This window comes from Sinocyclocheilus rhinocerous, unplaced genomic scaffold, assembly GCF_001515625.1.
Source record: "Sinocyclocheilus rhinocerous isolate Xijiao unplaced genomic scaffold, SAMN03320098_v1.1 scaffold559, whole genome shotgun sequence".
In the NCBI taxonomy this organism is placed as follows: Eukaryota; Metazoa; Chordata; class Actinopteri; order Cypriniformes; family Cyprinidae; genus Sinocyclocheilus; species Sinocyclocheilus rhinocerous.
This window is the reverse complement of record NW_015635536.1, coordinates 244,674-259,427: the sequence shown is the minus strand read 5'-3', so window position 1 is coordinate 259,427 and position 14,754 is coordinate 244,674. Positions and strand designations below refer to the sequence as shown.

Here is a 14,754-nt window from a genome sequence, read left to right as displayed (position 1 = left end):
AATTTTTGATTATTAATCAGAAGGTGCTCCTTAATTTTTTTTAATTAGGAGGACAAGCGCTCTTGATTACAAGAAGAAAAACACTGCTCTTAAACTGGGTGTGTGACAGGTATGGCTGAGGAATGGGGTTTGGCCGAGGAAAAATTTTCAGTCAAAAGATTTTTTTTTTGCTTTAACCCCTGACTACTACAACAATAATTACAACTTTTGTTTAAAAGAATCACACAATACGCTATTTCTGCCATGTTTTAATTTTAATGGTAAACCCTTTGTTTGCCAAAAAATAAAGAGTTTACTGTGGGAGTACTACACTCAACCAACACCAGGGAAGGCAGTTTTTGTCAGAGCCCTTGTTATTCTTAATTTTGACATTAATTTTCATATATTGACATATATATCGGTTCAAAATATCGGTTATCAGTCTACTTGATCTGTAATAATCGGTATCGGCCTTGAAAAACACATATCGGTCGACCCCTATAACGAAGTAATGACTATTTTTGGTGAGAGACCTTGAATAACAATTCAGAGTCAAAAGTGTAGATGGTCTCTTCACCTCCAGCAGACTGTGCTGACTGTTCTTCTTCAGGAACGTTTTGCTGGCCTTCTCTCTCCAGGAGTGAGCGGTGGCCACCTGCAGTTCCAGCTGCTTCAGCTCCTCCATCTTCACCGGCAGGTCCCGCCCAATGGCCACCAAACCCTCCAGATCATCCAGACACGGGTAGTGCTCACCGTTCTTCTCAGAAAAAGACGCAAGAAAGGACACAGTCAAACTAAGCAACCACCCCTTAATGGCCAAACCATACTGGCTGACTATTATATTGAACATCAATTCCAGTTTATCAGAAATGGCATAATTATTCTCACCTGAATTTCCTCCAGATCAGTGACCCAAGCGTGAGCTCTGCTCAAGCAGGCCTGCAGGGACAGGATGTTAGGCAGCTGCACTGGTATTAGCTGAGCCTCGTTCACAATGGCCTCCAGCGTCGACAGATGGTGTTTCTGCCTGCTCGCAAGAAACGATAGATGAAAATGGAGGCTGCATTGGTGTGGTGACATATTCCGCCCCTCACTTGAACCAGCTCACCTGTCCTCCAGACAGATCTGTGCCTTCTCCTCCCAGCGCTCGGCTATAGTCAGTAGCTCTTGCAGTTCAGCCATTGCGGTCTCCACCGATATGCTCTGTGGTACATTACAACCTGACTCCATCAAGTTCCTCAGCACAGCTAGAGTCACCTCGCTCCCCTCCGGCCCTAACGTCCGCCTGACCTCTCCCAGCCAGCGACCCTGCTCCTGCAGCCCACTCAGGAGCTCACATGCCGGGGCAATAACAGGCAGCGATGCTCCCTCCTCCAGCAGGGCCTGGATCTCTGAAGCCGCGGGTAGAGGAGAGTCCTGCTTCCACTCGTCTTTTGTGCTGTCAACCAGAGCTTGAGCACGTGCATCAAACTCCTCTATCTTCTGCAATACCGCCTGGAAAAGAAGCAACAGTGGTTGAACTTTCAAGCCGATGGCCAAATATTTTATATGCTATATCTTTGGCCTATTTTCTTACCTGCACTTCCTCCAGCGGTTTTATAACACAGGGCAGGTTCTGCATGGTGTCCACCAGAGTCCTCAGCTCCTCCAAACTCATTCTCCTGCTCTGGCTATTGCTGAGGAGCTCTGTGCTGCTGCTCTCACACTTTTGGATGTCTGCGAGGACAGTGTTGAGGCGCTGGAGCAGCTCATTATTGGGGAACTTCTTGTCAGCTGCCTCTTCTTTCAGAACCTCTAGATCTTTAATGTCTGAAGAGAGAAGAAAACATTCATTTGGGCTTTTGTCACTGCATTCAGTTTTGCACATCTCCAGCACTAATAAGAACTGTTCACAAATGCAGAGTTTGTCTCTCCATGTGGTTTGTCACATTTACCTATTTTGTTGCCTTCTTCCTGCTCTAGGGCTTCCTTCACTCGGTTTGCCCATGAGTCAAAAGACTCGGCGCGAACTTTCAGCCGATGCAACATGGCCAAGAGTTCATCCAGAGTATAGCGATACCTTTATAGACGGGAACAAAAGCACATAAGACACTTCCGGCAGAACACATCTGTAGCTAAGAACGTAGCACAGACGCTCTGTGCTGGTTTACCTGAGGTAGAGTTTTTCACTAGGGCAAGAGCAGAGGTCCTGGGCATGGTAGAGGCAGACAAGACTCTCTTGGCAGTTCGAACACGCCAGGGCTGAGAGAAAGCAGGTGGTCTTACATTTGTCACATTGTCTTTCATCATCAGGCAGTAACTCAAAGGCTTCCCTTTCTGCTTCCTTTATACCCTGAGAGATGACACCACGGTACAAAACACAGTCAATCAGCTATCAAAAAGAGTCTATCAACCTCTAATTTTATTTGTAGGTGCAAATTTAATTGATGCATTAGTATCTGCCCCATACTAATGCATCATGACCTTTGATTCAAAACCTAGTAAGATGTCTACTTAGCATTTTGGGCAGGCTAATTATAGACAATGTGGATCAGTTTTTAACATTTTAACAAAAACATATTAGAAGGTGAATAAAATGGAGACAGAGGAGATTAACTTTTTTTCCATTTCATCTAATTAAAAAAACAGCACAAACGAAAATTGTGTAAACATTTCCTCATAAACAGTACTTTGTTCTTTTTATATACAAGAAAAGAAAGAAATAAGAATAAAAAAAACCCCTGACATATTTTACTGGGGAGAAACTCCCAATAAAATGAAACACTAAATACTCTATAAACAAAACTGTTTATTAGTTTTAACTGATAAAAACAAAAGAGAAGGCTGCTAATAGTTCACAGGTTAGGAAATGCAGTAATAACTTTTATGAAGCATGAGCTTACTAGGTGGAAGGCACTGATAGTATGATCACTTGTAGACTTGTGTAGCAGAACTCATATACATTGTAATAAACTGATATTATACACATTTGTAGCCAATCAAATATTATCAGTTGCCCAATCACAGATGTTTTTCCCTCATTCTGCAAACATATCGTCTCCGCTCACCCTTTCCAGGAGGCTTTTGCGTAGTTTCCTCTCCTCCTGTACGATAATGAACATCTCCCTGTGCGTGGCGGCTGCCAGGTTCAGATCCAGCTTCTCTGGGCAGGCCGCCATCTTGCAGGTGAGTTCCTCATGAGAGAACACGCAGTAGCGCCTCAGCCGTCGGTAATGCTCAATACAAGAGCGCCCTGTGGGCAGCTAGCAGAGAGAGGAAGAGCAAAAGCCTCAGTAACTCACAACAGGATGACTGACATTTAAAAGATAGTTCCTCAAAATGCTGTTTATCTGGTCACGCACTGCTTTACATACTACAGATTTAAATGAAGGTGCATTTATGCATGCACACTGTATTTATTTACCCAGTCTGCAGTGCAGAAGTTGACTGCTTCGGCAAAGTTATATCCCTGATTGAAACCGCTGTGATAAGCTCGTGGAAAAGTGATGACAAACTCCCCAGCACACTGATTGGTCCGAACCACCTGTCAATCAAGAATTATTGCCAACTGAGATCAGTGTTTTGAAAGCCCATTTCACACATGACAAAACAATAATGCCACCAACAAAACTATTCACACAGAACATTTTTGTCTGTTCACATTTAGAGAAACAATAAAATAACCAAACATTAGAAAAATTGTAATAGTAAGAATACATTATTTTCAGGGCACAGATCATATATTTATATATTGCCAGGCCATCAGGAAGCAGCCCTAAAAGCCAAATTAACTTAACAAAAAGAGCTTTTATAGAATTTCACAGGGTGTTTTTCAGGCCTCATTTCACATTCTTAAAATAGTAGTGGATTAATGATGCAACCTGATTACCTTAAGTACGCTAATTATAATAATGAGTGAGTATGCGTGTTACAAACCGGCACTCCATGAGACATGAGTATATTTGGGTTCATGATGGTGACAAGCTGGTGGAGCAGGTCTGGCTGAAACTCGAAGAGCTCAGGTGTGAGTTTCTTCATCACCTCCTCTAACTTCTCTGCAGCAGATGATGGCACACCATACCATGTTTTGGGCTCACCCCTAAAGAGAGAAACCAAAACCAGAGTTTTTTTTAATGTCACCCAAGATGCATCAGACTGTGCTTACAGTACAAAACACATGTGGTCACAAGCTTTTCTGGCAATTTCTAATATTAAAAGATATGATATGACAAGCTGCTCCAGAAAGATGCTACATAGCATATTAACATAAAGTCTCTATGCATTACCAGTGTAAATAGTTGATGGAGTAACTCCAGTGGTCCTCTATGTGCCAACAGAAAGCAGAGAACACCATGCCCACATACAGCCATGGCACCTTCATGCCAGAGATATCGGCATTAATGTGGCACAATACTGACTGCTCCAACACTGGCATAACGTTTAAATTCCAGCCGCTGTGGGCATATTCCTGCAACAAGAACAGGACGGAGAAGTTCATTTGCTTTCTTGACCGAAACATGGAAAAACAAAAAGTGAAGAAAAAAAAAAAAAACGAACCTCTTCCTCATCTGACAAGTGTCTCTTGCCGTTGTCGACAGGAAAACCACTACCAAATTCCTTTGAGTGAATATCTGCCCCATATTCTACAGTTACGTCTTCTTCAATACTACTGACCAACCTCCAAAACTCCTTCTCAACCAGCTCTGTCGGCACCATCTAAAAAAATAAAAATAAATTCAAATGTCAATTCAATGATTTGTACATGTACAGTAAGAGTCTGTGGGGTTCAAGATTGATTAAAGGCAAGAAAAACACTCACATGGACAGGCATGTTGAAGTAGTCTGCTTTAAAAGTATCGGCCATCTCACCGAAGCTCTGTAACGTATACTCTCGAGTGGCCTGCTCAAAACCAAATGCCTCTGCTGGCTTTTTACACTCCTACACAGACAACACATTAACAGTTGATTGCTGCACCAAGAAATAAAAGTCAGCACTTAGAAAGTATTAGGGCGTGTTCACACTTGGCGTCTTTTTTGGCAAGAAAAAGTTGACAAGAGCACTTTTATAGTAAAATAAAAAAGCTGGTGGCGTTTTGGTTACAAATAGCAGCCGAGGGCGTCTTTTGTTGCTATAACTACAGCTGCAACAGTAGCCTAGTGCTGTGTGGTGCAGAAATGTCGAGAAAGAGTAAAAAGTTGGCTCTTGCGTTGGCTTTTGAAGTTAACAGGGAGGAGAATGTCAGTTCACAAAGACATTTGTGGGTGCGCGACATTATACGGGGAAGGAAACTGTATGGTGCTTACAATAATTTAGTCAAGGAGCTCCGGTTGGATAATGCACGGTTTGTGGATTAGTCATATTTTAGACTAGATAGAGTTTTGTGTGCTCTGAAACTAGTACGATCTATCTACCGGCTCTTCTCCATTTTTTCTTGTTATGGAAACCACTCGCTACTCGCTTGTCATTGGTCAGCTGTCAAAAAGGTGCTTGACGTAGAGCGTTTTTTTCAGAAAAGTTAAACTTTTTTCAACTTGAAAAGACGCTCTGAGCTGCTGAAAAAGAAGCCGACGGTGGCGTTTTAAAAAGCGGTCAGGACTTTTTTGAAAACACGGTTTACTCCATAGGATTATAAACAAACGCTGGCAGCTTCAAAAAAGACACCAAGTGTGAACATAGCTTTAGGGTGTTTATATATTACACATTCATTAAGCGGCAAAAAACTAGCTTAAGACACTTAAAACTTATACTCCACAAACAGAAATAATTGATCAAAAAGGTAGTAATTTTCCTACCGAAATATCCAGCATAACACAACAGAATAATACAAGGGTTATTTCGGTCTGGTCTCTCACCTCTGCTACACATTTGGGACAGCGCCAGTTCCCCTTGGGTGGGTCTGTGAGTGGAGGTATCAGGCAGAACGTGTGATAATTATCATCGCACCCATCACAGAGCAGCAACTTCTCATCCTCGTCCCCACGTCCGCACATCCGACATACAAACGAGTCCACCTGACAGATTTCAGTTATTGAGCTTAGTAAAATTTTGCATGTGTGCAAGGTATTTTTGAATCTGATTGGAAAAATTGTCAGATACAAGTATCTACATGGTTCACTTATCCTGTTGATCAAATTATGTCAGATCTACACCACCCCTTCCAATCTGATCGTTATTTAATTCTGATCAAGGATTGATGGATTGAGGTGTTTACATGGAGGATTTTCAGTCCGATTGAGCCATCAATCCAATTAATCTAACTCTTTTAAGTTCATACGTCTCTCTCAAACTTACAAACTGTGGGTTATTGAGGTTGCGTCGGAGTCTCATGGTCATCTTGGTGCAGGGTTCATCACTGGAATCATTAGGATCATCAGTGTGATTTTTGTCATCATCGTCCTCCTTGACAATGAGATTTGGGGGTGGTGGAGGAACGTCTGGATCCGATTTTGTAACCGGTGTCTCTCCAGGTTCATCCTTCACAGATGCACTGGCAGCGCTGTCCCGTACTATTACAGTCTCCGGCAGTTCATCTGGGGAAAATGCATAATGTGACACTTGAAACATTTATTTGTCACATTTATAAAGAACAAAATCAAATCAAATCCCAACTGCAGACACAAACCTTTCTTCCGTGTCTTGTCTCGAGGTACAAGACCGAGCCCCATCATTTTAGGTCCAGCCCCGTAAATCTGCAGCTTTTTCAGCTCAGGGTTCTTCTCTATATCTTCCTCTGTAGGCTCCGGCTAATGGGCGTAAGTGAAAGACTGTAAGTGAACTACAGGAACAGCGGTGACGATATTTGAGAGAGAGGGTTTTCCTTTCTCTGTTTCTACATTAAACACAGCTTTTTCCATGAGGGGTCCCTGACTGTTCAGGATATTAACTTTTCACTACTTTTCTCACAGCTGTAAAGCATCAGAAAGGTCGGTGAAATCATTTTTTCCCACACTTTCTTAAAATAGTTAATTCAAATATCTTTGTTGCTCAAACTACAATACAAAACTGATTGAAAACCCCAGATTGATCAATATAAAGCAAAAATGGTTGAGACGCCACTGCAGACTGTTAAAGCAAGAGCAAACATGCATGAGGTTAGTTTTGTGCCAGAATTGACTGCTATCAAGAGGGGAAAAGCAATTATTAATTCAAACACAATTAATACTGAATGGCAAAGTCTCTCATGAAACGATCCACTGCTTAAAAGGGCTGGGCAATAAAACTAGGCCTTTATTTATATTCAATAAATCTCTATACATTTACATATTTACTCCGAAATAACGGTCTTCAATCAGTTAAACATTAAACAGCATCTGCTGTCAAGTATATTCAAAATGTGCAATGCAAGTAAAAACAGTCTTAATCTATATATACATTTTCCATGCTGATTTTCCCTAATCAAAACAGCAATGGCAATATTCACCTACATATATTTATACCAAAAAAAAAAATCAACAACTAAAAAAGCCATACAGGTCCTTTTAATAACAAAATGGGTGTCTATAACATAAATATCGAAAATATCACACAGTCCTAATTGCTAAATGCCTCAAATATGCAGAAGCAAGAACACATCTAAGCATTATGTCCAGATTGACGTCTGTCAGACATGTCAATCGCAGTATTTCTCTGTTCCGTTCCTGAAATCTGTTACTCTGAAAAACAAAGTTTTGCTGTGGCATCGTTAAGCAAAAACAGCTAATTTCTGACTTGCAGCATGATGAACATAATATGAACCAGCCATTAAGAGAACAGCAGTGACAACAGATTATAGCAATCATAGATTAGTAGTAATATGCAGCCCAGAGTGGGGTAACCATTCCACCACCAAAGAGGAAATGTAAGCAAGCCAGCATTGCTAAAAGTGTGGCAAGACAAGTGAAGTGAAATGTGTTAGATGACTGAAGGACACAGAGGAAGACAGGGTGGATGCATAAAGAAATAAGCAAAAGCAAGAGCTGAAAGACGGAAAACAAGAGCTTCTACATGAAATTAGACACCCAGTTAAGCGTGAACGACAGCATAAGGTCAAATAAAGGTTTTTTTTTAAAGCATGAAAGAACGTCAGCAAAGAAGAAAGAAAGAAAGTGAGTGATAGGGAGGAAAGTAAAGAACAGTGGGAGCAAGAGAGAGAGAGAGAGAGCGAGGCAGTACCGAGGGGATGTGTTGAGAGCCAGTTGTAAGAGGGTGGGGAGTTGGATCCTCTGGACCCTGCATGGGGAGACAACAACCAAAACAAAATGGATTCCAGAGAGAGAGAGACAAAAGGAAAAAACAACAACCATGTGCGACAGGACAGAGTCAATCGGGTGACAGTAACCTATTAAAAATTTGTATTTTTTTAATGTCTGAAGTATGATTCAATTTTAAGTCAACAGCATAAGTGATTCAGACATAATATTATTTTTTTAAACAACATCACATACTAGTGTGAAAGTGTTCAGTTGCAACAGTTTTAGTTATTTGTTGCAATTGCACATGATTGTTCAACGGATAACATTACTTGCTCCATATATTTAAAATAACATTTTATATTTTAAATAAGATACCAGTCAAAAGTTTGAACACATTTATTATTAAAACATGTGTATGGGAATTCCTTAATAAAAAAGTATAGTAAAGAAATACAAACTATATTGCATTTGAGTTTCTTTCTCTGTTCACTCTATAGACATTCTCTTAACCAACATCAAGTGCATCCTGGTATGATTTTAAATTTTAAAGGCGTACCCATGTATGACACTTTTTGGCTACTTTTCATAAACTATCTGGGTCCAACTTGCAACTTATGATACAAAAAGAAGTAATTGTAATTAATGTAGTTACATATTATGTTAAGACATTTATATGGATACACGATTTATATTTGCCCACAAAATTGCTTCAAACATTCAAGCACATGCTTTTATATCAAAAGATCAGCTGAGTGAGTCCAAACTTTTTTCTGGTAATGTAAGTATTTTAGTTTTCTTAGGATGTAAATCAACAGAATAACTGTTTGAACAAAATATTAAGAGAGAGAGAGAGAAGGGGAGAGTTAACATGGTGGTAACCTCACTTACTGCAGTAATAAATTGCTAAATGCTATTGCTTTAAATATCCTTATAATTTTAGTAATTCAGTGGTAAGGAAACCACTGAAGGTTCCCTAACTTTTAAAACTATAAAGATTTCTTTGATTATCTGATACTAGTTTATTATCACTAATGCTATGAATCCATTGACCAAGCTAATGTAATGGGCAGGCAAATTAAAAAGCCAAACACCCAAAAAATAAATGCTGGGGAAACGATGCATCTTTGAAATGAATGGGATGAGAATAGCATTATGATGTAATGAAAATGTTAGACTATGGCCAATGGTTTTAAAGAGAAAAAGTGTAATGACAACAAATGAAAGGCAGAAAGTGACAGAAAGAAGGCAGAGGGATGAGGGCAAGATGGACACAATCCTTTATTTAACAGCACAGGGAGCAAAGCATGCTGGGACATCTCAGAAAAACAGACAAAGCACATATTTGGATGGATCCATTAAGCCCTGGTCAGTTATACATACATTTATGGCAAAGGTTAAAGTCATCAGTAGTCATCATGAAGATTAATAAAAGTAAAGATTAGACTAGTTGATTTTGGCACAATTTAGTAGCATCTTTGTTAATAGGGCACACTGTAAAATGTAAACAATGACTTTGAAATAACTGATAAAAATGGCATTTATCTGTAAATGTTATAAATGAATTTATACTGTTTTTAAAATCACTGCACTGGCTTTTTAATTTTGTTACAATTATTGTTTTAAATTTAGAAAAAAAATGCTGATCACATACAGTATGACAAAATGAGCAAATGATGCCTCAATGAAATATAAGGATAACAAAAAAAAAGCCTGACACATACATTGATCCAGAAATATCACTCACCTCAGGCTTAAGGCGATTGGCTCGTCGTCCATAGCTGCTCATCTTAGATGGCGGGACTGATTGGCGGAGAGGAATGGAGTGGGGTTTGTATTCCCGGTCTACCTCATCACTGTCATACGGCCTGGGTTTACATGGCTAGATATGCAGAACGCACACATATCAGCTTCATATTTGTAAAAGACATTTACTTGCACCACAGAATATTACCATGCACAAATAATAAGCGCATTCGAGTAAACTAAGACATGCACATTCTTTTCTTGTGATTCTCTTCTGTAATTTTTAAAACTGCCTATATCTAATATCACGCAGAATTAGCTTGGTTTGGGTATGCGCTGACGTAAATGAATGTACAGTTATAGTAGTTGTTGTTTACCCAAAATACAGATTAATATGGGAATGTGATTCAGGTTTATGTATAGACCTGATGCTCACATAATCAAAATATGACCAAATTCTGATTATTGGAATCTCAAATACTGGAATATTTGTGTGCGTGTAAGCACATTCAATGAAAATTATACTGCTACTCTTACAATACAATAAAGAACGTGTGAAGATTTTCAAGCAATAATGATAAATGGTCAAACACAGTACCGGTAAGCTGGCTCCAGACTGGAACAACTCAAATGGATAGACGATCCTCTCATAGTGCGACCTCAGGAGAGAGCCGATGTTTTTGCCAGGAGGATATCCCAGTTTCTGTGCCACGCGTGCCCAGTGTCTCTCCTTACACACCGCCTCGAAACCCCCTTCCTCTGTCACAATCTACCACACAGGACATAAAACAAGTTAATTACTAACTCTTTCCAGTTTACACTATTCTATAGATTTATGATGTTCTTAGGATGAGTTTACTTTAAAGTCTATAAAACTTCTGTTGACCATCTCTAATCTTTTTTCCCTAATCAGGGAAATGACATCAAACAACTCAGTCAATAACATAAATGGCTGCTGTATTCACCTTGGCCAAGCTGAACAGATCGAGAATACGTCGTTCTATATTGGGGATCTTCAGAGAGGATCCCTGGATCTCCCAGAACTTGGCAATTCTGTCCAGATAATTTAGCTTCACTCGTGTCTCAGCCTGAGAAAAACAAACAAACAAACAGATGTGTTAGTGCTTAGTCAACACAAGAATATGTGGGTCACACTTCATTGAGTAAGACACACGGGTGATGAGTTCAACAGGATGCAGCTCTGACCTCAAGCTCATTGAGCCTCTGAATACGTGGTGTGAACCGGAAATTGTCCACCTCCACAACAAATGGTGGCTGCCAGTCCTGTAATGGAAAGAAAAAGGCTGTTTAAATAGCAAAATGTAAATATTTTTTATAATGGACTAACCTTAAGGGATATATTTTACCCAGAAAGGAAAATTCTGTAGAACAAAAAAAGAATACATTTTTGAAGAATGTTGCTAACCAAACAGTTTTGTTGAGCACTGACTTGGATTCTATGGGCAAAAAACACTGAGATGCTTTTCAGAACATCATCTTTTATGTTCTACAGAAGATATAAAGTCACACAGGTTTAGAATGACAGCACAGAAAAACGCAAAAGATGATTACGGGTGGTGGGCGAATCTTGCATATTCCAGACTTTTCTGCTATTGGACGGATTTTGGCGATATATCCCAGAGGATCGGCAAACTCCTCCCATGACGGTTCAAACACTGGACATTCCGGCGGCGGAACAAACTCCTCCCCTCCATCCATTGCTCTGAAAGCAAGCAATTCAAGTTCATTTAAATCAAACAATATAACTCCTAAATCAAAAGTAAATGCAATCACATTAGCCTTCTTTCATACAATACAAGCAGATTTCAAATCAATCATATAAATCATTCTTACTGAATGTGACACTTTATGAAAGAGCGGTTTTACAAAACCTGAAAACATTCCGCTTGTGTTTTATTAAAAAGGTTATCATGTTTTGTTAGTTCATGTTTTAAAACATTAACATATTCAAATGACACTAGGGGCCATGGTATCTTTAAATCCCTATATTTAAAAGTTCAGAGTTCACCCTAATGGACACCAGCGCTTGATCCATATGCGACCAGCACAAAAGCATGTGCCAGAATTAAAGTACACAGATCTAACGGAAGGGCCTTGATGATGCATGAGATTTAACTAATCAGGAAGTTTAGAGCACAAAGAAAAAGACCTTCCTCAGGCACTTTGACAGGAGGAATTGGAGAACAGAAACTTGCTCTCTAGAAGCACGTCTGGAAATGCACCCTATTACTATTCTAACAAAACATCATACCCGCTCTAACTTCAGAAATCCCCCGCTTTTGACTTTGTCTACCTCCCAGTCTCAAACCAGACAAAATGGGGGAGGGAGCGAAACATTGTTCATTTAGGCCTTGTCTGGAAAACATAAATAGCTTTTGCATGTATCCACAGCCATTGGTTTAATCAAATGCGCACCTTATAAAACAGCAGAATGCCTAATATGACACAGTCCATTCATTTATTACAACTAAACCTACTGTAAGGGTTTATATGCTAGTAGCTTCCATGTTGTGAAAACAACAAAAACTGATCACGTGACGAAAAACGGTTTACACTTCATTTCCCAAGCTAGTTAACGATGCCATTAACTTCTTGTTTTAACGGATTAATCATTATAAATTAAAAATGTACACATACATAATCAAAACAACACCTGTCTCGTTCAAATGTTGTTTTTATTATATGAAGTTTGGCTATTCAATTAGATGCACTTCTGACAATGTCGTGACAGACAAGTTATAAATAAAAATTGCTGACAGCGGCTGTCTCTCAAATCCTAGTAAGCTGCCTAAACAAATGACATTAGAATTAGACAAAAACACATTCAAAGGGGCGAACATGGTGGTCAAAACCGCTTTCTACTGTTCTTATCTCACCACGGTTTGAGAGACAGCCATAATCCCAAATTTCCTGTAGCGTTAGCCTGCTAACCGCCAACTCGCGTGAGCTTCGACAACAGCTTTCAAATTCACAGATAATAGTAAATAAACCATTAAAATGTGATGAACTGACACTTTTAAGACTTACTGGGAAAATTATGTGCACTGGGGAATTGCTAAGAAAGCAGTTTTATAGAAGTAGCTGGTTAGCTGTCCGGCTAATGACCAAAACAATAAAGCCTCACCATCCGTTTGTCAGCAGACTCACGCCAAATCCAACAAACGATTGATTTGATGTCAAAAGTATGTAACGAATCTCAAAATATCCGACAGTATGAAGTCGTAAACAGATTATAAATCCAGTAAGAGGGCCAAACATTAGGACTCAATTCCAAAGAATGGCTGAGTTGTGGAAACACACAAGGGGAGAAGATAGTGTGGTTGTCTCGGGTCGCAAGTATATGATGTGTGGCATTTAAAGGGATCATCTGATCGGATATTCCAGGTAAAACAGAAACACTTGCGCTAAATCAACATAAATTTAGCCATCAGTGCTGTGAGTCTGAGCACCAGTCTTACATTTTTGCACTCGGTCAGAGTTCTTCTTATTCTTCGGAGTCGCCTCGGAATGATTAGTGCGCCGGTGTGTTTTATTGTCTTTATCTTTCTGGGCCTTGTTTGATGATCACGGGGTCTATTGTTCGGTGGAGGGTCAGTCTCTGGGTGGCAGTGGCTCTGCGGCCTCCTCGATCAGCCCATCCCAGCACACACACTTACACATGCACACTCTCTCGCCGGTTAGAGGGACGATGATCGCGGAGGTCTTCTTTCCAACTGACTCCTGAAAGTCCCGTGTAAGTTTACTTTTTCTTAATAATAACCGTTTCGCGCGCGTGTACAAAATACGCGTTGTTTCCAATGTTTTCTTCCCTCGTCAGCTATCCACCGTTCATTCTGTCTGAACTACACGCCATCTTGGTTTCATCACGACCTAAGCACAACTCTCTCAAGATCCATTGATCTCAGTTGGGAAAACACGCACTTGACTGGATGCGAGCACGGTCTCATCCCTCCACGCTTCTCGTTATATGTAAACTAGTTCCTGGACTCGTCCGACTTAACACAGAATGAGGTAAATTATCGTACTGGATATAACAGAAAATGGGTATTGATTTCACGCGTGTGTTAAATGTGGACTATATATCGTGTTATGTCGAATTGTGAGTAGTTGTATGTTGTGCAAGTGATGCAGGTGGGCGAGCGGACGTGACGCGGAGTGATATTTCACCTCTTTCTTGGCGAAGTAGTTCCAATGAGTAAAATTTGCGCAGAAGAGGTCAAGCGATGTATGCGAAAAACAAAATGGGTAGCGACGACTAGTGGCAAAATATCAAAAAACTAATTTGAAGGTATAGTCCAGGGTTCCTCAATTAGTTTTCGCCGAGGGCCGAATTCTGCCAACGATACCAAACCAAGGGCCACTGACCTATATATATATATATATATATATCAATTATTATTACTATTATTATATTATTGATGCTTTTGTTAAAATAATCAAAAGATGGTCACAAGATAAATATTCAGATTTCCCCCCCCAGTAGTCTGTTTTATTTTTGCATTTAGATACAGAAGAACTTTGCCTGTTGAATATTAAAAACAAACGAACAAACAAAAAATCTGGATCTCCATGTCTGCCATGCAAATCAACTGTTCCTGCTCATCTCCAGACTGGATCTCTTCTCTCCACTTTCCCTAATTGCAGATTCAGTTATTAGATCTGTCAGTATTAATATTTTTATACTTAGATTTTTTTTGGGGGGATCAAACTGTAACACCGTGTGTCCCAACCAGACACGACGCAATAAAACGTATCTTTTCCATGTAGTTTTTGTCCTAACCACCCGCGACAGCGACACGTGACAATAAGCGACATGGGATTCTATTTTAGGAACGGTTTTTATTTTCTGCGACGTCGCGG

General features: G+C 39.9%; 1 protein-coding gene across 4 annotated transcripts in view; it reads right to left on the bottom strand.

Annotated features, from left to right (window-relative positions):
* kdm5c (lysine demethylase 5C) overlaps nucleotides 1–13,761 on the bottom strand; it is a 27,399-nt gene extending 13,638 nt beyond the window's left edge. Inside the window, exons 1-22 of one of the 4 annotated variants that reach the window (XM_016561646.1) lie at nucleotides 13,353–13,761; nucleotides 11,446–11,596; nucleotides 11,080–11,157; nucleotides 10,839–10,961; nucleotides 10,472–10,642; nucleotides 9,875–10,009; nucleotides 8,111–8,167; nucleotides 6,582–6,702; nucleotides 6,251–6,489; nucleotides 5,812–5,970; nucleotides 4,778–4,897; nucleotides 4,516–4,674; nucleotides 4,245–4,426; nucleotides 3,895–4,057; nucleotides 3,383–3,502; nucleotides 3,027–3,221; nucleotides 2,130–2,311; nucleotides 1,914–2,038; nucleotides 1,556–1,788; nucleotides 1,088–1,473; nucleotides 868–1,006; nucleotides 557–736 (exon numbers count right to left, since the gene is read on the bottom strand). In XM_016561646.1, the coding sequence (XP_016417132.1) occupies nucleotides 557–736; nucleotides 868–1,006; nucleotides 1,088–1,473; nucleotides 1,556–1,788; nucleotides 1,914–2,038; nucleotides 2,130–2,311; nucleotides 3,027–3,221; nucleotides 3,383–3,502; nucleotides 3,895–4,057; nucleotides 4,245–4,426; nucleotides 4,516–4,674; nucleotides 4,778–4,897; nucleotides 5,812–5,970; nucleotides 6,251–6,489; nucleotides 6,582–6,702; nucleotides 8,111–8,167; nucleotides 9,875–10,009; nucleotides 10,472–10,642; nucleotides 10,839–10,961; nucleotides 11,080–11,157; nucleotides 11,446–11,592 (3,414 nt within the window). In that variant the 5' untranslated portion in view covers nucleotides 11,593–11,596; nucleotides 13,353–13,761. Of the gene's footprint in view, nucleotides 1–556; nucleotides 737–867; nucleotides 1,007–1,087; nucleotides 1,474–1,555; nucleotides 1,789–1,913; nucleotides 2,039–2,129; nucleotides 2,312–3,026; nucleotides 3,222–3,382; nucleotides 3,503–3,894; nucleotides 4,058–4,244; nucleotides 4,427–4,515; nucleotides 4,675–4,777; nucleotides 4,898–5,811; nucleotides 5,971–6,250; nucleotides 6,490–6,581; nucleotides 6,703–8,110; nucleotides 8,168–9,874; nucleotides 10,010–10,471; nucleotides 10,643–10,838; nucleotides 10,962–11,079; nucleotides 11,158–11,445; nucleotides 11,597–12,921; nucleotides 12,939–13,018; nucleotides 13,118–13,352 lie in introns of those variants that run through there. The other 3 variants (XM_016561645.1, XM_016561648.1, XM_016561649.1) reach the window with 3 other exon arrangements.
* Nucleotides 13,762–14,754: the final 993 nt, after the last annotated feature.